This window comes from Heliangelus exortis, chromosome 14 (genome assembly GCF_036169615.1).
Source record: "Heliangelus exortis chromosome 14, bHelExo1.hap1, whole genome shotgun sequence".
Taxonomy (NCBI): domain Eukaryota; kingdom Metazoa; phylum Chordata; class Aves; order Apodiformes; family Trochilidae; genus Heliangelus; species Heliangelus exortis.
In genome coordinates, this window is record NC_092435.1 from 4,046,111 (window position 1) to 4,067,647 (window position 21,537).

At 45.4% G+C, this 21,537-nt stretch overlaps 1 protein-coding gene across 1 annotated transcript; it reads right to left on the reverse strand.

The window, feature by feature from the left end:
• Nucleotides 1-2,271: 2,271 nt before the first annotated feature.
• Nucleotides 2,272-21,480, reverse strand: FOXO4 (forkhead box O4). Its single transcript, XM_071757465.1, has 3 exons — nt 20,775-21,480; nt 10,693-11,934; nt 2,272-7,527 (listed from the first exon to the last, which is right to left on the reverse strand). Exons 1-2 carry the CDS (start codon nt 21,162-21,164, stop codon nt 10,711-10,713), a joined length of 1,614 nt encoding a protein of 537 aa, XP_071613566.1. The 5' UTR covers nt 21,165-21,480; the 3' UTR covers nt 2,272-7,527; nt 10,693-10,710.
• Nucleotides 21,481-21,537: the final 57 nt, after the last annotated feature.

The following is a 21,537-nucleotide window of genomic DNA, read 5'->3' on the forward strand; positions in this document are numbered from 1 at the left end:
TCTAAGCCACATGGTAGGTCACAAATCTTGGAGCGTCAACACTTGGGGCCCTGCCCTGGTGCCCCCAGCCTCCTTTATCTGCTTGGACTACGATATTCCTCTCTATTGCTCTGTGGCTGGGAGGAGAGCTGCCAGGGTACCATTCCTCTGCAGAAACCCTCTGGGGTGTTCAGCACACCCACACAGAGCTAGACCATTGGGATCTTACCTGAAATTACTGAGGGGAAGATGCAGACAACATGTTTGAAGTTGTCACTGAGCTTCTTGAAACGGCCTGCAGAAGAAAAGTGTGCTGGCAGGTGCAGCCAAGACTCTTTTTTTAAAAGCTGAGCTGTCCCCAAGGTGTGTGGTGGGAGGACTGCTGGATCCCAGCCTGAAGAGAACAGCAAGCCGTGCTGCAGCAGTGGTTACAGCTGCTACAACCTACCCATTGAAAGCCAGGCCTGTGGCTGCTGGTCTTACCACAGAAGTGGAGGGGGAAAAATAGCGTATGGTAGTTGGGGATAGACTGTCCTGCCAGAACATGCACTCCACAAACGCCCCATTTCCCAGCCTCCCCTTCCCAAGCATCAGCTACTACACCACAAAAGCCACATGAAGTAGGGCTTCCCCTCAGTGCTTTCACATGCAGTCCCATCACTGGTGGGACAGGAGAAGTGTTCATCAGCCAGCAAGCATCCAGGACAAAGCAATTCTCCAACCAGAAACTAAGCAGCACAAAAACTGGTGAAGTTTTTGCACTGGCTTCAGGTACAGCTGCTCTGCAAGCAACTAGTCCATAGGCCAAAACGCATACGGTGATAACTCAGGAGAGATATGTTGTCTCCAAAACTGTAAGAAAGGCTGATGTCCTGCAAAAAGGTGCAGTGAACCCTCATAGTTGTTAAGACAGAGCACAGCAGGACTCTTGGTGACTGCTGCAGATGCTGTCATACACATCAAAACCAACCTTGAACCAGGGCATTCAGGTCCCAGCCGGTCATCTATTCTGCCCTTGGTTTTCCTTGGCAATGCTTAGGTTGGCATAAAAAGTGTTAGTGGCTACTGAGAGGGAATGCATGATCCCTGGTTCTATGTCAAGTTTTGAATGCATCCAATCTGATTCAATCAACAACTGCAAAATCTATTCTGGGCATTTTGTTTCTCTAACAGCACCTACTGTCACATGCTCACAAGAAGCCCTAAGAAGTGTTCAAGGCATAGATGAGGGAAAGACAGTTCCCCTAAGGATCTCCTTCTAATCTTCCACTTCTGGAAATTGGTTTAAATCTTGAAACAGGAGCCTTAAGGTTCCTTCCAGAGTTATTTGAACCAACCATTTTAACACTACAATTTTTCACATGTATTAATTATCAGACTAATACTGAATATCCAGGGATTTGAATGCAAGTTTGCTGGCCGTACAATGTACAATCTCATGAGACTTTCTCCTCAGTAGTTTGGAAAATATCCCTAGCTTGCTCTCCATGTGTCTCACCAGGCCAGTAGAATCAGTGCTAATGACCTTATCTGTCTCCACTCTAAAGCAGCATGACTGGGGCTCTGAAACAGTCTCTTCTGCAAGACCTTTCCTGAGCTGTGGTGTACAGAGGACTCTCAGACCAGAGAGGGGGACATTCTCTATCCTCATCTCAGCTGCATTCTTCCACTCTGACATTCACGTGCCCTTTGATAGGCATCTCCAAGCCATTATCTTCTAATACCAGAAAACACTCAACTGTACTAACCTTACTTTTTCTGATGGATGATTTGAGGTACATGCAAGCAAAGATAATCACTCACATGCTCCTATGTCCTAATAGTCAGTATCTCTTGGGGATGGGGTGCTGAAAGAAGAGAGCAGCAGCATATCCAGCTCTGTTCCTAGAGGTAACTGGTAGAGTTGAGCTGCTGACACTCAAAGATTTATGAATGTAACAATACAAAATGGAGTACTCTTCTGCACTCGGGTCTAGAAGGACAAGGAATGAAGGGGCTAGGACGACTCTAGACTAGTCCTGCAAAAGTTAAAGCTCCCTAGAGTCAGTTTTAGGGCTTGACAACCACGTGGGTCCCCACACGCTGCCAGCAAGGTGTAACAGGGTGCCCTACACACTGCAGAGCACACAGGAGCCTTTTGTGGGCTGTCACACTGCAGCCCCACCACCTCTGGCCAGCTGAGGGGCACTTCACCAAGGGGTTGCCCTAAGAGGTGAGAGGGCAGAGAAAAGAAGGAAAAAAAAAAATGGTCCTCACTGGGGAAACAGAACAAACCGCATGAGACACAGAGCAGAGGATTACAGGTTTTTATTTGTCAAACGTTCCCCTCTAGTCTAGCACATTCTACAGTCTTTGCTAGCACAGATGGCAACAAAGAGCCTGTAATGGTTCAAAAGTTACACTGCAACAGAGAGCAAACAAAAGTAGATTTATTATATATATAAAAAAAAGTGAGAAATGGGTGAGAGTGCAAAGGGGACGGGGTGGAAGCTATGTCAGGTAGTGTTGCATGCTGTGTGCAGCAGACGTCTGTGCTAGCAACGAAGAAACCCTTTCTGTAACCACATCAGGTGAAGAGTCCACTGTCTGGAAGCACTGTTTCACAGAATCATCCCCAGTGCCTTATGAAGAAGGCATCTTTCAAGAGAAGTGACCAACCTCCTATGTAGCCAAACCTCTCAAGATATCTTTGGGAGCACCAGAGGGTAGCACCATGCTGTGTACCACGGTACCAGCTGCAAACGTTCCCTTCTACCACATACCATAATTTAGCCAGAGAACCATCAGCTCTTTCACCTTCACCTTCCATTGTCTCTTCTTCCTGCTTTACACCACAATATTAGATCTAATTTTTATTGCATCAGAGATTTTTTACCATCAACTGAGACACAAAGGCCACAGAAGAGAGTGGATCCCTTTCTTGAAGAGTGAACAATGGGGTTACCATGCTACTGAGCTTTTACATGGACAGATCTTCCAGGCTTCAGGAGGCACTGCTTGCTTTTTTACCTTGAGTTAAATAGAATATGCTTATCATTGGACATCCAGCTGAGGCAAACCTTAAGCTATCCCTGTTCATGCTCATGTCCCAGAATTCATCAGTTTAGTTGTTTGGGGTTTTTTTTTTATTTTTTTATAATGGGACAAAATTTGTACATTATTTTGTTGACAGTCCAGGACACCAGTCCCAAAACACTCCCACCCATGGCACCAGACAAGCAAGGCTAGCTCTGAAGCATTTCAGTGTGACTATAAATAATCAACTAAATAAGAAAATTTACAAATTACAATCTACATAAAAGCTTTCTAGGCATTTCATTTGGAAAAGCTGATTAGTGCTACTTGCTTCTAGTATGAGCCACAGTTATTAATACACCCAGGCTCTGGAATGCTCCCAGGGCTTTCATTCCTCTCATTTACTAGGGTGATTTGACTGCTGTTTTTAAAGCAGCACAGGGTAGGGGAAGACATGTTTTTAGACACACCAAGGAAATGTAAAGGCTCCAAGAAGCTTTCCAAGCTCTCACAGGCTTGGAATATAGTAAAAGATGCTTAAATTATAAAGGAAGCTCAAACAATTTGCTAAACCCAGGTGTAAATAAAACAAGCTTGCCTCCTTATAGGCTCCATGGGCTTAGTTAGACAAATCCTTTGTGGCCCAAAGCTGCATGGTAGCTTCACAGTGTGGAAGATGGAATTTGATCCTCTGGAGATGAAAAACTTGTTACCCAAGCTCAGTGAGGACAACGAAAACATATGCAGTACAACCTATGGCTTCATGCCAGAAGTCCCCTGCTCACTCCCCTTACTTATTCAGGAGCATCACTCCCCATGTCACTTCCCTCCCCACTCAGCTTACAGCTGCTCTCAAAAGCACAACCTAATCTTTTATTAGAGCAAAATCCACTCCACAAACATGGGTTCTGTGATGCCATGAAGATCCACCAAGACATTGTCCTGAATCCAGCAGCAGTCAGCAGCAAACACTTTGGGCAAGAATTAAAAAAATGGACAAGTATTGAGCAACTCTCTGTGAGGTACAGCCTTTCAGCATGCAGCAGTTTAGGAACTTTAAAGTTTAGCCCCAGTCTAGAAAAGCTCAAGGTTTGTGAAAAGGAAGCTATTTGAGAAGGGGCTGGAGAACTCCTAAATTCTCTGCATGCCTGTCCTCTGTGCCCATGATTCAAGTTATCCTGCTACACATACAAATGAAAAGCTAAGTTGTCTGCCTAAGCCTGCCACATTGCATTCATGCTCTGCTGAGTACTCTGAGCACTGCTAGTTTTCCCAACAACCCAACAATGTGCTCTCAGGCTCCTTCAACAACAGGCCAGCTTCTGTTGAGGAAATGGAGAGCACCTGCACAGACTGCTGCAAGACAGAGATGTCACTGACAGCACATTGGTATGGCAGGACTCCAGCCAAAAGTGCCCCTATCTCTAGTGCTGTCCCTAGGGCAGATGATTCCCCAGGAGTTTGGCCTGGTAGTATGGGGTGGGGAAAGATATGTGCTTCATTCCATAAAAGGACTTGCCCTGTAGGACACCAACCATGATGAGCCTTGGTGTATCTGGGCTGCAGCTCCTGCAGCTGGAACATGCTGAGGACATGTACTAGCTGAGAGTATGTCAGATGTCCCTGGGCTACTACTCAAGTGCTCAGTGAGGGTCTCCACAGCCAGAGATCAGGCCAGGTCCCCAGTGCCATCACACTCAGTCCACCTTGAACAGCCTGAAGACAGCACTTCTGTCCTACACACCAACCCATCTGTAAACAGCTCACCATGGATTCACAGCTCTGTGGTACTGGGTATTAACATTGTCCTTCCTACAGCTTTGGGTTCTTTTTCATAAGAAATGAGCTAGAGATTCACATACAAGATGAACAAACATAATGATGTCTTGTCCTTTCACACACAGCTGTGAAACTTGCTCTGGAGATCATGGGATTCATTTCCTCTCAGCTTCCAAGCTGACAAAGTGACACAAAGTGCCAAATAACACAATCACACCAGATCTCTTAACTGTAGCCCATAATCCCTGATTCTTATGTGCTGCACATGCCATCAGGTGTTTGTGGAAAAGGTATCCATCCATTTGTGTACTGAACTAACTGCAATGAGAATATGCACCCATCACTCAAGTCTGCACAACCTAGGATCCCAGCTTAGGATCTGCTGCCTTTTTTCTTCGTTACAAAAAGGTGTGGCCAGACATGCATATTGTGGGTAAATTTGAAACATGTCACCATGAGATATGTCATGAAGACAGCTTTCAAAGCAAAGGTTGGTGAACTATTTGAACACTCTGTGGCAGAGTAGTCTAAAGATAAGACTGTTGAAAGACTCCTTGTTGCATGTAAATAAATAAACCACTCCTGTTCCAATTTCCTCTTAAATGAAAATTAATTAAAACCCAAGAAAACAGGGCAGACAAGGTGGTAAAGCAGCATGGTTCATTGCACTGCATGATACCAACCTTCTGAACAGAAACCACCACCACGTTCAAAAAGCACTGGAGAGGCTTTCTGCCAGACCAAGTCTACCATAACACCATGAAAGCCCATGTCTCCCACAGATCCTACCATTGCAAACACTGAAAGAGGTGACAGCAACAGGCCAGCTAATGCTCTGAACTAACTTCTTGACTCCTATCTTCTGTCCTGCAAGAACAAAGAGACAGGGCAGAATCCCAGGCACATAGGTGTGCCTACAGGCTTCAAGTTTCACAGCAGAAGCAGCAACTTCACCAAAAAAAAAAAACCTTCAGAAACCCAAAAGTGAGCTAACAAGTAGAACCAATTGAGCCCCCCCAAGGACTACCCAGAGTGTCAGCAGACCTAGCAGGATCTAGTCCAAACTATCTTCTTGGCAAACAAGGGAATCTGTCCTGTTCACCAGCTGCAGTCCAGCTACTTAACAGATTACATGGGAACAAGCACGCAGTTAATGATTAGCATTCCCTAACACCACGTTCCTGGTTTGGCAGGAGTGCTCACTCCAGGAAAGAGACTGAGCAGCTGTGCTTGAATGCCTTGCCATGCAGGGACCTTCTGCCTGTCCTAAGGAGAACAGCTGTTCCCAATTACAATGAGGTGCCCTTCCCACTTTTCCAATAACGTTTTCAGCTTCTTGGCCCAAAAAGCCTTAGGAGTGGCCCCTCCCATATTATAATGTGATCCGATATCAAGGGAATAGATGCAACAAATGTGGTGTTTTGTTTTGTTTTTTTTTTTTATCCAATAATCTCATTTTCAATTAAAATATATAATATATATATACTTAAAAAGGTTTAGAAAAGCTTCTATGTAATTTGCAGGTACTTTTACATATAGATTACAATAAAGTACAACTCTTCCCAAGGGTGGTTTGAAACCACAGGTAGTTGCCAATTCTCTCCCCTCAATTATATGCATTATGAAAATAAAATATGTTTATCCCTAATACAGCTCTGAAAAAGAAGTCTGACACTGGTGCCTTCTCAGAGAGTGAGATCCCTAATACACCTTAATGGGGAAACACTTAACATTGGTTTCATGTTCACTGTAGAAAGTTCCCAGATTAGTAAAAAAATACTCCATCTATAGAAAATGCCCTTCTGAAAAGCAACCAGGGCTCTGTTAAGGCCACACCCAGGCTTTCCATTTCTCTGCTGTAGCAAGACAGATCAGTAACAAACCCAAAGTTATGTTTTTATGTCCCAGAAACAGCTAGTAGCACCCGGGCTTATTTTACAGGGCAGCCTGGTATATTAGGAAAGTGCTGAGAACAGCATAGGGCCTTCTTGAAGCATCCTTCGGATTCAACGGGGCTCAGTTGGCACAGTGAAAAACACAATGTCCTCCTGTTCCACTCAGATGGACAAGGGGAAGCTTCTACACCACAACCATCACCCTTCCCTGCAGAATGGTAATGGGTGCTCTGGAGATGGGCACACTGAAACCAACCTCTGAAATAGCACATTCTTTTCCTGCAGGGCTTCCACCAATAGGCTCCTTCTATTTTCTCAGAAAGTCTGGGGGACACCAAGAACACATCTGGTGGCTTAATGAAAATGTCCAACTACTTTGCTCCAAAAGGCAAGCCAAGTGAGAGCAGAGCCAGCCCTCTGCCAGCCTGAGGCACTGGGAGACTTTCTGCCATAGCAGAGAGAGGGTAGCATTTGAGACATTCCTTCAACAAACCCAACTCCTCACATGGGAAAATGCTATTGCCTGGCACAGTCTTCTGGCTTAGTTTTTTTCCAGGGCTCCTCTTTGGACATGTACAGCCCAGGTTTTCTCCAGATGATCCAAAGCAGGGTCAGGTTTGCAGGAAGAGCCATGGCATGTAGCAGGATTCTTCTTTTAACACTCTTCCTGTTGCAGCCAGATACTACTTTTAAACTCCTCCTGATGCAGCCAGATGCAGGTTGCATTTTCTTCCCAGGTGGGCAGCATCTTCTGCCCAAGGTGTAGTGTGCAGGGAAACCGAATCCAAAATGCTCCTTTCTTTTCTCTGCCAGAGGTGGGAAGGGAAGTCAGAACCTGATGTTCAAAACCTGAAGGACACTACAAAGAAGAAAAATAGAGTGAATGGTTAGATCTCTCTAGTGGGAATCCTAGATGCACAGACAAGACGTTATTTACTATAAATCAGCTTCTGCTGCTCAAAGGATGCAACTTCCAGCAGGGAACAAACACAGATCACAAGAGACCTGGATCAATAGTCAAGTGGAGGATGCAACTGCTCAGCTCCAAGCTTTGGAATATGTTTAATACAGAAAGACAAAACAAAAGCACAGAGGTCAAAAGTAAGCACCCCTCCTGTAAGTTTATGGCACCACCAAAGCTCTGCAAGATAAAGAATTTTGAAGAAGGACTCAGCTAACACAAGAGGCTTTCCCAGAAAGCAGCAAGGAAGAGGAAGATTATTCTTCACCTTAAACAACCACAAATGTCAATTGTTAGGGATAAGACTAAAAAAGTGGGTTTCAGAGATCACACACTAAAATGTTCATGCTCACCAACTTAAAGAAATACTGTATTGTCATCACTTGAATGTGAGGAGCTAAAGAAGGACTTTCAGACTCTGAGAGGGGTGGAACACAAATGGAAGGGTCTATTCCCTCCCATTTCCTGCCCATCCTCTCCAAAGGCCATGCAGACCCCAGCCCCTCCTCTCTTTTTCTCTCTCTCCTGGCTGTGCTGCTGTTCCCCTGCGCTCCTTTACCCCCAGCTCCCCACCTGCTCTTCAGAGTCCAGATCTATCGGGTGCTGGGAAGAGCCCTGGAGCCCCCTCCTGAGTTGTCCCTGCTGCAAGGGGCCCTCAGGCACCCATCCCTGCCAGCCTCCAGATCAGGATGTATGTATATATTTGTATTTTTGTTACTTTATCCCTTAAAGTAACAATTATTTTACTTTAAAATATTTTAAAGTATTATTTCCAATTTCCAACTTCAATGTCCCCTTTTGTCTTCCCTTGTGCGTGAGGGGGGAAAATAGAGAGTAATTCTGTCCTTCAGATTCTGGTAAGCCCAAACTGCCAAGCTGTGAGGGAATAATTGGCACGCAATGCAGGGCTCAAATTTAAATTCTTCTTTTAATTGAAAACAATGGAAGGGTGGAAATTGAAAAAAGAAAAATGGTTTTCAAAATGGTGTGGGTGAAAGACTGTGTTACATACTGCCTTTTTAAATTTACTCATCCATGCATGTTGTTTTCTGGTGCCCCATCTTCCAACCATGTTAATTTCCTGTGCTGTTAAAACAGTGATTTCTGTAGGAAGGAGTTTGGTTGGGAATTTGGGGAGTTTCAGGACTCTTAGATGAATGCATTCACCATGCGAAATGATTCTGTTCCTTTCTCTGGTGGGTTTGACCTGGTAGAGTTTGGAGGCCCCAGTGATGGTTGGTGTAGTTGTTCTGGTTATTGTTGTGACTGATTGTGTTCCAGGGGTGGTTCAATTTGTGCAGGAAAACTGCCCCTACTGCAAGCACCACCACCACTGCCCAGGGAGGGGTGATTGATGATGATGATGATAGAAAACCCTGACCAGCAAGAGTCAGCCCAAGGCAGGGGACACAGGAGAGTAATTCAGAACCTGAGATTATGCTCAAAATGAAGGTGAATCACTGACTGCTTGGATGCTGCTCTCTGGGACAAGGGGGTGGACATGGTAGACCTGGAGAGCAGAGAGGTGCCAGATCGTTAGCCAGAGTTAATACACAAGATTATAAAAAGCCTCATAATGCAAAAGAAAAGCTCGGTTGACCCCCCTCTCTCTTTCCAGTAAAGAGATCTGTTAAGTACAGACAGAAAAACATTACTAATAAATTAAATCCTAAACAGTGTGGTGGGACTTGGAATAAGAGGGAGTTAAATTGTGTTACAAAAGATGTTCACAAGGTTTGTGTTAAAAAATGTGCTCACAAGGTTTAAGTACACCAGCTCAAAGGACAGCATTTCACTTTCTGAAGACACTGGTCTAGAATGGCTGTACTGGGGCACAGTAGAAAAATATTTAAGTATCTGTTCTTCAGCATGGACAGAACAGAAATAAGCAGAAAATTCAGGCTGAAACGGGCCTCCAGAGGTCACCTAGTCCAAACTACCTCCAGGCTACTCAGGTGCCCAGGAGAGGTCAAGTACATGGTAATTTTACTCAGTCATTTTGAAGCTCAAGGGCTTTCCACAACTGAAGCACTACCTGCAAATTGCCCTGAATTCTGACTGCTCATCTAGCCAGTACTAGGGGCTGAAATTGCAAGACTAATAAATACCTATCTGCCTCCTAAACAGAAAGTATTCTTGGCAAGGCTTCCACTTCCCAACCACTACCCAGTCTATGCTCCAGTCCATTAAAAGAAACTGCCCATTTTCTGTTAGCTAATGAAGCTCAAAGTGTGAAGTATGCCTTCAGCTCCATTTCCCTAATTCTTCAACTGTCTCAGTGGTTCAAATCAGGGAGTGAGACCCTAAGAGAATGAGACATTTTTGAAGTTTGCTCTCATATACACTATTTGCCAAACTGTATCTAGAAAATTTTGTGCAAATATGAAAGGTCAACGAAGAGGCATATTTGTTGTGCATGGGACAGAACTAATGCATTCTCCTTTCATCTCCATCCATGCTGCATTCCAATAATGGGTATACAAACAATTCATAGGTTAATGTTGACAAACCAGTTGACCAGAGACAGACACTACATCCCAGAAAAAGGAAAAGTTATCTGAGAGTAATTGTGTCCAGCTGCACACAGGGAAAAGCAGGTAGCCATGACATAAGACACTTTGCAACTACACATACTAGAAAATTTTGCAAGGATAACAACCTGGATAGAAACACAGTATATGCTTGGCTTAGTTCAACCATTCAGATCATGTCTTTACTTATGAAATCAGTATGTGCTCCCATGTCCACTTCAAAGCTACAGGCAGAGACCCACATCCTGCAAACCAGTCATCTTTGGTAATGTGAGAAAGCCGGAGTTTTATTCAGGTTGCTGCTCTATTCCATAAAGGGATTTAATACCTGTTAAGTTAAACCCATCTACCTTTATTCAGTTTCTTCTCCTTCTAAAATGGAATGCAGATCTACCAGTAGCTTTTTACTCAAAAGAGCACTCACCTTCTAAAGAGCTATCTTTAACTTCTGCATCATTAGGCACAGGAACTGTCCCAGCAGCCAGGGCTGCTGTTACTTGAAGGCTGTAGCATTTTACACAACTGCACCTACCTTTTTGTGCTCCTGAAGTTAACTTGGTACCCAGGTATGGTTGGAGGCCTGTGAGGTGCTTGGATAGCTGGCAGTAGACAGAACAGGTTCAAAATTGAAGTCCAGTCCTTCTCCATCCATGAGTTCACTGTTGATTATGTAATCCATATCACATTCAAGGTTCTCCATGTACATATCCATGTCCAGATCAATGGGCAGCCTGTCCTGGTTCAATCCCAAGGGAGCAGGGCTAGCAGAAGAAAGGAGCAGTGGACTGCCCAGCTGGACCGACTGGGCAGCTGTCACAGAAACTGGAGCCTTCAAACTGGTGATGCTGGCAGTGTTTTGAGGAGATGTTGCAATTGGAAGTGTTGATGGCAAAACACTGGCACCTACTGATTCTGCCTGCTGCTCTGCAGGCTTTCCTCGTGGATTGCCTGAGCTCACCTTACTCTGGGTGGCTTGTCCACCTAGAAGCAGAAGAGTTTGGCTGCTCATCCTGTTACCAGTCTGTGGAAGAACTGGATCCACCTGAGTCATCATAACATCTCTTGGAGGCGGAGAGCTGGGTGTCAGAAGAGCTTCCAAGGTCTGAGGGCCAGAGAAATGGCTGACAGAACTTTGCAGTGAGATATCAACAGGATTAAACAAGGAATTGCCAAATGTAGTGGTGTGACCAGCTGCATTTGGGCTCCGCAGGGAGAAGCTGGAATCTCTCTGGATCTGACTGCTTGAGGCAGACTGATGAGCAGGTAACACAGATGAACTGGGAGACATCAAATTTAACCCATCAATGAGCTCAAGCTCCTCAGTCACAGTTGGTGGAACGTTGCTGGATGCACTGGAGTACACTAGAGAAGGAAGCAACTCTTCATCAGGAAGGTCATCCTGCTCTGTCAGGATAGGAGAAAGCCTTGCACTAATGGTGCTTGCATTGGAACTGGTTCGAGGCCGGAAGGTGCTCCACATATCAGAGTCCTCATTGCTTCTTGAAGATGGGCTCCCAGGCCACTTAGAGAACTGGGAGCCAGGACTGTCAACAGTGGATTCTGGAGCAGACTGGAGAGAAGGCTTCTTTTTGGATGCTTTACCTCTGACTTTTGCAAGTTTGCTGCTGTTGTCCATAGAGGCAGCTCTTCTTCTTGGTGCTTTTCCACTTTTACCACCCTCAGGATTAAGCATCCACCAAGAGCTCTTTCCTGTGGCTTCATTATGGACTTTAATGAACTTGCTGTGCAGGGACAGGTTATGTCTAATAGAGTTCTGGGAAAAAAAAAATACAAGAAATGAGGACATGACAGTTGACACACCTCCCACTTAAAAACCTCACAAGCATAAATGCAATCAGACAGCATCCAAAGAAAGTTAAAGTAAAAACCTGGTATTTCTGGTTTGAACACGCTTGACAGCAACAGCAAGCAGTGCCATGTCTCACTGCAGCACCTGGGGTGACTACTGTGACAGCCAGCAGCTTCCTTCCAACTGGCAAAATACTACAGCAGAACTTTGAGACCATATTGAATCTGCTGCACCTAAGCAAAGCACAGAACAAGTAAGCAAATTCCCAAATGCAGCTTGCAACTTCAGTATGAGAATAACTTAATTTGAGCTAATGCTGCACCCACTTTTCTGCCAACCCCATAAGCCAACATAACACTGGCTTAAGTTTTAAACTTTTATACAGCTAGCTTTCAGGTTGATTTAAGCACAGCATACCAGTAAATTAAATACACCAGGTGCAGAGAAATGTCAGAACAGTTCTAATTCACTATGTCCATTACCATCTTCATCCCAAAACCAAAGAAGAAACTTTGTGAAACACAAGTCCTAGTAATCCTAGAGTCCATCAGCTTCACTGTGCAAGGAAACACTGTGATTCCCTCTGTGTTAATTTCTAATGGGTAAAAGGTTCAGCACCTGGGACACTCCCACTCAGTACATGCCAGTTTTAGTCTCCACCATTTTTTTTATTTGGCAAGGCACACATTCCTTGCCTCTCCCAATTCCCTTTAGCTTATCTTAGCTTAGCTGGAAACTGCAAGCTAACATATCTGTACATCATCATCAAACTGAATTTTCATTCTGCAAATTACAAACATCCCAGTATTTTACAATCAGCAAGTAAAAGATCTCATTCATTGAGCAGATCCTCCGTAAACTCACCCTGAGGCCTATGCTGTGTATTTATTTGATATTTGTATTTAACTTGTTCAGATGGTCAAATTACACATCATTAAAAGGTGCAACACTGGCAGCATAATAGCAGTCTAAGAGCAACATTTTCTTCATATAAATTACCACCACAGGACCCCAGAACTATGAACACACCTGCCTGCCTGAGCTCACCTGTGTACCGGAGACTCAAGTCCAGAGAGTCCCAATATACAACTGAACCCACACACCTCCCAGCTTGGATGGTGTAAGACAGCACAATACTTGCATACCACATACTCTCCTGCACAGGAATCTAGAATGATTTAATAGCTTTAGCATAAGGAGGGCAACCTCAAATATAATTTCAAAAGTGAAGGGCAAATCAATTATGCTAAAATAATCACAGAACTCCAGGTAAAACCTGACAGAAGAGGAAATTACAGAGTTCAGTCAGCCAGGCAACCCAAATTCATTTGCTTTTTTGATTTTAAGCAACTCAAACCAGAACCATATAAATTACACTGACTTTTTAAATGCTCAGCTTGAGCAATACAAGAGGCAATACAAGAGGAACCCAGCTAGCCTGAGCACCTACAATCCACATCTTGGGTCTCCAACATCTTTGACCATAAGAAGTTTGACCTGATGGAAGAGGACAGGCAGGAATCTAAAATCCTTAGGGACCTCTTCATCAACTAGTTAGGAGTGGCTATTGCTGTTTATTGAGATATCTTAAAGGTTCTAATGGTTGTATATTAAGAACTGAATTGAAAAAAAAAATGCAAGACAGTGTCTGATCCATCACAGATCAAAGATGATTGCTGTAAACCACATTGTGACAAAACCATTCTAAAATTAATGACATATGAAAAAAAAAAACACCTCCCTTTTTCTACAGATATTTATTGTACACTGAAGGGTGAATCATTCACTAGAACCCTACCACCAACAAGCTAAGATGTAGGGACCAGCCACACAGGCGTGGATAGCAGCACACACCAGCTATTCCCTAATTCTCAGTTACCACAACATTAAATATTCTTATTTGATATAATCTCCTAGCCCTATTCAAAGGATGGGAACAATCCTTGTCATTATACCAGGCTGCCCAAACACCATTGTCAGTGCTGCTGTGGACCCTGCCCAGCACAAGAACAGCACTTCAGCCTCAGAATGGATAATTAGCCACAGGAGCTGGCAGTCCAACCAGGCAATTATCCCACCCAGGCAGCCTTCTGCACAGCTGCTATAGACACCAAGATGGCATGAAAAATGCACAGGTGGGTCATACAGGAGACAGAATGCCAGTGAAAGCCTTTCCAGGAGACTATGTGACTTTGTAGGCAAGGCCAAGGTTATCTACCATAAAACTGCAGTTTTACTCAGACCAGGTCAGAACATTCAGGATCGTTTGTTTGAACTTGAAGGTTCCTCAGACTAAAACAAACTCAGTCTCCTGTAAAGCACTTTCTTCACTTACATACTAATGTGACAGGAGCAGAAGGAGGCTCCTGTGCCCTGCATGGAGGAGCTCATACACATAGCAGTGGTGCATGAGAAGGTGCTCAGAGCCAAGCACAAGGTATGCTAAGACGGACACAAGGAAAAGCAGCTATCCTTAAAAAAATTGTTTGCCCGCATTTGACTGGATTTTCAATCACTGTTCCCTAGCACCAGGGTCATTCTTCTGGCAAACATCAAGTTTCTACTACAAACCACAGATGGACCAGATTTCTTAACAAAAAAGCTCCCTCAGGAATGAGTAACAGAAAGAAAAAAACAAGCTATCACTGCAGCTGCCTGTAATACACTCTCACTGCCTCAGAGGCACACAAAGAACATGGGCACATTCCAGTGCAGTGCCATGTTCCAGAGACAGGCTTAGAATTGTGCTGAATTATCATTTGCCATGGCATTCTTTGGAGGATGCAATGGGAAAACATCTCACCTGCTGTGTTAGTCTGTACCTGTCTCAGCATGCACGTGGCCACTTGGCTCCAAAGGCTTCAGGAAATTTTCTGTTGCCAAGATTTTTGCAAAGTTATTCTCCAGCAAGGAGGCAACTGCTCCAGAACCAGGGAATTATAATGTTTCCCCAGCAACACCCTTCCAGAAGGTACACTTGAGCACAGGCATCAAGTTTGGAAGATGGTGAGCTGTACCTTAGGAAGAACATTTTCTCTCCCTGTAATCTCTAGTGGGAGCCCAGGAGAAAATCCTAGCTCACAAAAAAGCAAAGACTGAAGTGATTTATAAGTTTACCAAGACAGACAGACATACAAGAAAAACTGTTCAGTATTCGATCAGAGGAAATTTGTTGGGACAATACCAACAGTCCCGGAGAAGCATTCTGTGAGGACTGCCTGGAAAATTAAGCAGCACTGCAAGGATCTTTCACTGCAAGAATCTTTCAGCAAAGCAGCTTTCCAAGAAAAAAAAAAAAAAAAAAAAAAAAAGCAAGGGAGTAAGAAAGAATAGCAGCAAAATCTTCAGGTAATTTGACTGGCATTGCATGGGGCTGATTGCTTTGTCAAGCTCTCCCCCACTTTTAAGTGTGACAAATACATTCTACAATGCTTCAAATAAAAAAATTAAATCTTGCACTCCCATACTTACTCAGGGCATTACAACTTGTTTGGTAGGAGGGACTGTTAATGCCACTTAAGCAAGGGGCATTATGCACGTGGCTACATTGCAGTGGTGGGCCCTAACCACAGTTGACTACTTGACAGTAAGTGGTCCCCATTAAAAAATAGGACACATAGTGACCCCACACTATTACCATCATCCTGCTCCTGTGCACTGCCACTGGCTCTCATTTTCCACATCCAGCACTTCACTGTCTTCCCAACACTCTGCCATGTTCAGCTGCCTTCTTCCCTCCTCACTGGGCCCAGACCTAGGCCAGACTGCTTAAGGACCAATGGGATCAAAAGGTAAAAGATTCACTTAATGAAAGACTGATGGACAAAAGCCACACATGTTCCTCAGGTTTCCATGACAGGCTCTTCACTACAGCCTCTGGCAATTTTTTGTACATTATTTCATCCCCCTGCTTTAATGAGACCCAGCTAGGTTGTCAGCAGATGGACAGGGAATACCTCTCCTGGCAGCAAGGGAGCATCTGGGAGCATACATTGAAATAATGGCAAGAGCCCAGCACTCTCCATACACTTGCAAATACTCCGGATTCAAACAGCCACACCCTTCCTCCCCTTGCATGGCAGCAACTTCCAAGAAATCAAGATAATCCTAATTTAGTAGAAAGCAGTACCTACAGCATTACTAAAGATTTAGTGGATTTAAGTACCAACACTGAGAGAAATTACCTCACTATTCCAATTCAATTTAGAATGTGCAATTCTTCATGTTTAGTGTCAGATTTAACACGTAATTGCACAAATTCCTGATTAAGTGCTCTGACAGGTGAGACATGTGAGCTTAAGAATAAACATTTTGGGCTTTCTTGTGATGGTCAACAGAAAGCAGCCTTCCTTCTTCACAGGCTGAGGTTAATGACTGTGCAGCAGTGAAAGTCCCAGACTCTTGCTTGAGCCTCCCCTATGCACAAACCCACATAATGCTGAAGGCTGGGCAGAATTATACTTTGCTCAGAGTTAAGGCAATAGAATGGTTTGGATTGGAAGCAACCTTAAAGATCATCTAGTTCCAAACCTCATGCATGGGCAGGAACACTTTCTACTAGACCAGGCTGCTCAAAGCCCCATCCAACCTGGCCTTCAACACTTCAGGAAGGGGGCAGCTTCTCTGGGCAACCTATGCCAGTGTCTCACCACCTGCACACTTAAGAATTTATTCTTAATAACTAATCTACCTTCTTCAGTCTTAAAACCATTACCCTCCATCTTATCACTACAAGCTCTAGTAAACAGTCTCTTCCAAGCTTGTTTGTAGGCACTCTTCAGGTACTCGAAGGCCACTGTAAGGTCTCCCAAAAACCTTCTCTTCTCCAGGATGAAAAACCCCAGCTCTCTCAGCCTCTCCTCACAGGAGAGGTGCTACAGCCCTCTGATCATCTTTGTGGCCCTCCCCTGGACTTGCTTCAAGAGCTCCATGTCACTCTTGTGTTGAGGGCTCCAGAACTGGGCACACTACTCCATCCAGGTGGGGTCTCAATGAGAGTGGAGTTGAGGAAGAGAATCATCTCCCTCAATCTGTTGATCAGGCTTCTTTTGATGCAGCCCAGGACACAGTTGGCTTTCTGGACTGCAAACACACATTACTGGCTCATTAACCTTCTCATCAACCAACACTCCCAAGTCCTTTCCCTCGGGGCTCTTCTCAACCCAGTCTCAGCCCAGCCTGTATTTGTGCTTGGGACTGCCCCAATGCAGGTGCAGGACCTTGCACTTGGCCTCACTGAGCTTTGTGAGGCTGGCATGTGCCCACCTCTCAAACCTCTCATCATTCTCATGGATGTGAGAAATGCAACAACCAATGTAAACTGTTTCAGCTTTACGTACTTCTACTTTATTCAAAACCCTCAACACCTTCCTTCCTCAAGTAATTTTTAAACCAGAACAAATTTATCCTCTTATGCACAGAGCAGCTGGTAGAGGATTACAAAGAAGGCCCATGACACACCCCTGCAACACAACTTCTGCCTTTTGGGTTACTAAATTCTCAACTTCAGCTGAACTACTGCAGGGAGAGGACAGATTGCATGCCCAGTAAATCTGTCCTTTATGAAGTGCTCAAAGAAGTTCAAAACCAGAGAACACCGTTTTCCTTAAAAACACAGATTCTTCCAGAAGTCACAGAGGTTACACCCCAGCAGCCTGTAACAGCTGTATTTTACCCAATTATATGGTGGATTAGGACAGCTGTAAAGTAATTATGAAGCAACAATGAGTTTATAGGTTCATATTAACTACAGTAGACTTTTTTTTTTAAAGACATGCTTCTTTCAATTTGCCATTTAAAATTCTCTATTAAAACTACACTACAAATAGGAAATACTATCAGTATGGCTCTGCCCAAACAACACAGAAATAGGAGAACTCTAGGAGCTGTAATACTATCTTAAGACATCAAAATGCTTTATCAGCATTTAGCAGCAGCTCCAAACTCATTCAATTCAAAACTGAAAAATAAATTGAGCTAAGACAAGTCAGTTGGTTTTTCTTTTACTTTACAAATTAAAAAATATAGAAGCAGAGCTTCAGAGCTCTAAGAATACCAAGACAGAGTAAAAAAAAAAAAATAACAGGAAGGTCCACTCCTCAACTAAAGTGACATTTTGATTTTATTCAGTTTGTCTTAAATGTAAAACATGCACTTACTATGTTTACTCTAAGTCCACAAAATCAAATCAAACTGATTCGATGAAATCCACATCTTTGAAACTCTAAATAGCTGACCTGCTTTCATCTAATGCACCTTGATGCAACTAGATTTAAGTAAAACAAACAAAACCTCTTGCAAATCTTCATAACTGTATGCTAAGACAAAGCAAGGCTATCAGAGTGGGACTCTTTAGAGGGTGTAAAGTCAGAGCACTGTGGTCACAGGTGATGGAACGGGCACTCTGCCAAGCCCTGCCAACAGAATTTGAGAGTGTGATCAGGGAAGAAAATGGAGCAGTGGGAATATACCACAGCCCCCTTGACCTCTCCTGAGTGTACAAGATTAACTGCATACCTGCAGGACATCAAGCCAAACCCCAAATGTTTGGCAACATTTGTTAAAAATAAAAACAAGATTTCTGGAGAATTTCCCCTAGCATTTAAGCAGTTTAAACTGTATTGCTATTATGGTTTTCTGTTTGCTGGTTAAAATCAAGGGTTTTAAACACTACAAAGCAGGCTGATTCCCACCACAGCTGATGTCATTCTGCCCTTTCCTCATCTTTCCTGGCAAGAAGTTCCTGTTCTCTTCCCCTATTAGAGCCAGCCTGAGTTAGTCCATCTCCAGACTGAAAAACCAATTATGAATTTCACACTAAAAATTCATCACAAAACAGCTACAGCAACAACATCTGAGAAGAGACCTCAAGCCTTGCACATACACAAATTCTCATCTTTGCCTTTCTGCAAGTTAAATCCAACTGTGTGTTTACCAGAAGTGAAACTGATAAAAAGAGAGTAAATCCAAAGACTGACAGTCCCATTACACATGAATGAATAAAACAAAAGAACAGCCATACTGATTCAACCCAGAAGTCTAGCTATTACAGCATCCAGTTCAACAGGACACTTCACTATATTCCAGCTTTCTCACAATATCTGCAGATGCATTCAAGAAGCATGGACTTCAGTCTCAGACACTGCTGCCCAATAGATTCAGACACATTCCTGAAAATACACCAGCTCCATAAACTGACTTGCAAAATACTGTTACCCCATATGATAGCAGCAGAGCCAGGAGAGCACACCTAGCCTCAGGAAGGAAGAACTATCTCCTAGTGACACTATCAAGTCTTCTGAAGATAAAGAAAATGCACCCAAGCACTGTCCCAAGTCAGATCTTAATGAGGATTCAACCAACACAAAGGAGGAGAAAAAAAAAAAGTTCATTTTAGTCAAACTGCATATTCTCTGGGAGTTTAGTGAGCCAGATAAATGGGAGGTGAAAAGTTTTTATCAATACATGCCAGCTGCATCCCTCTCATCACATTCATACACTCTCTCGAGCCAACATTCACACTCTACAACCACATGGTCTGCTACTTCAGAGAGCTTCAGAGAGTGAGCTGAGCAAGCTGAAAGCTAACCTACTAGAAAAAGCAGGGGTTTTGTTTGTTTGTTTGTTTAACCAAATTCACTCCCCGTGCTGACTTACTGCTGAGTCACACAAGGCAGAGCAACATGTGGCTGGAGTCACAGAAGCCCCAAACCACACTGGCTCGACCTGCCACAGAACTGCAGCATGGACGAACTGCTAAGCAGCACCACAAATGGGAGAGGTACACTGAAAACAAGAGTGTGGTCTTAAGTGTAACTCCAGTCTGCAGCAAAAGCAATAGATCACACTCTCTTTAGATACAGTCACTGAGGCATCCACTGCAATATACCAGGACAGCCCGAGGAACAATTTTGCAAGCCAGCTCTCAGATCTCCCCTTCTCTTCGCTGGAGTTGGTTTGACTAAAGAGAATGGGATCACCAGACTGCCACCCACAGAGAACGGAAATGAAGTTTAGCTCTTTCAATAGAGCTTCGTGAATGCCTATTTCCAGAGCAAGATAAGAAGACAGAGACTTGGAAGCAGTAGATGTTTCCCTTTACTGAGTTCCGGCAGAGGTCCCTACTCTCTGCACGCCGGCAGCACCAGCACCACTCTGGGACACAGCACTCTTTTTAAAGGAAATCAAGAATGCCTGCTATCAGTTACTTACACTGAGCTTTAACAAAGTGATTTTAACTATGTTCTTGCATTTAAAAACTCTTCAACTGATGCTTCATCTTGCACAGCAGCTTAGCTACAAGCTTTTCACTGGCCCTCATTCCTTTCCTGGAAAACTTCCCAAACACAAAGTGCACCAGAACCAGCATCACGGGGCCATGCTGCAACCACCCACCCAGAGAAGCCTGCTCCTCTATGCTCCAGACACACAGAGATGAAGCTCGGGCTGACTCACAGACGACCTTACTCTACACTCACAGGCAGGCAAACCTGCGCCAGCCAAGAGGCTTTCGGCAGAGCTGAACCCCAGGCCGTCGCGCTGCCATGCGGGGATTAGGCACTGGCACCAACAGCGAGTGCGCAGCGCCTGCCTGGAGACGAGTGGCAACAGGTGAGCACGGGGCTGCGCAGAGGGGAGGCCGCTGGCCAGGGAAAGCGGCGGCACCACCTCGGCAGCAGGCGGAGCGGGAGGGCGCCTGGGGCAGCCGCTCCTGGCCCGGCCGCACAGCCCACTCCGGCCCCGGCACGCCACGGCCTCCCCGCCGAAGGCCAGGCCCGTCCCTCCCACCCCGTCCCGTCGCGCACCTTCCAGCCGGCGGAGCTGTTGCTGTCACCCTTGTCTTTGAAGTAGGGGACGGAGCGGACCATCCACTCGTAGATCTGCGCTAGTGTCAGCCGCTTTTCGGGGGCGCTCTCGATGGCCTGACTGATGAGCTCGGCGTAGGACTGGTTACCCCAGGCATTACGCCGGGAGCCGCCCTTCCGCGCCGCTGCGCCGCCCGCCCGCGCCGCCTCGGTCCGCCCGGACCCCTCCGCCGCGCCGCCCCGGTCCTCCTCCGCCGCACCCGCCGCGCCGCCCGCCTGCGCCGGCAGCTCAGGCCGCGGCAGTGGCCAGGTGCAGGAACGCGGCCGGCTCTGAGGCTCGAAGTCGGGGTCGATGTCCGGCGGCGCCGCAGCGCCGCCCGCCTCCGCCATGGACGCTCCTCTCAGCGCCACCACCGGGGCTGAGCCGGTCCAGCGCCGCGCATCGACCCGGACACCCACCCCTTTGTGAGACCCAGGCCCCGCTGCCGCCGCGCCGCTGTGTTTACCAGGGAGCAGCGCTGCGCTCTGGGCTTGCGCACGCGGGGCACGCCGGGAGCGGTAGTCCCATCAGGGCTGCAGCAGTCGCCCGGGCCTGGCGGGAGGACTACAATACCCAGCGTTCCCTCGAAGGAGGGGAGGGGGTGTGGCCCTGACGGGTGAGCGTGGCAGGTTGTGCTCCTGCGCGACTACAGTTCCCAGCGGCCACCGCGACAGCCCCCTCTTACATAACCGGCCCCACCCTATGCCGCGTCCCGCCCCAGCT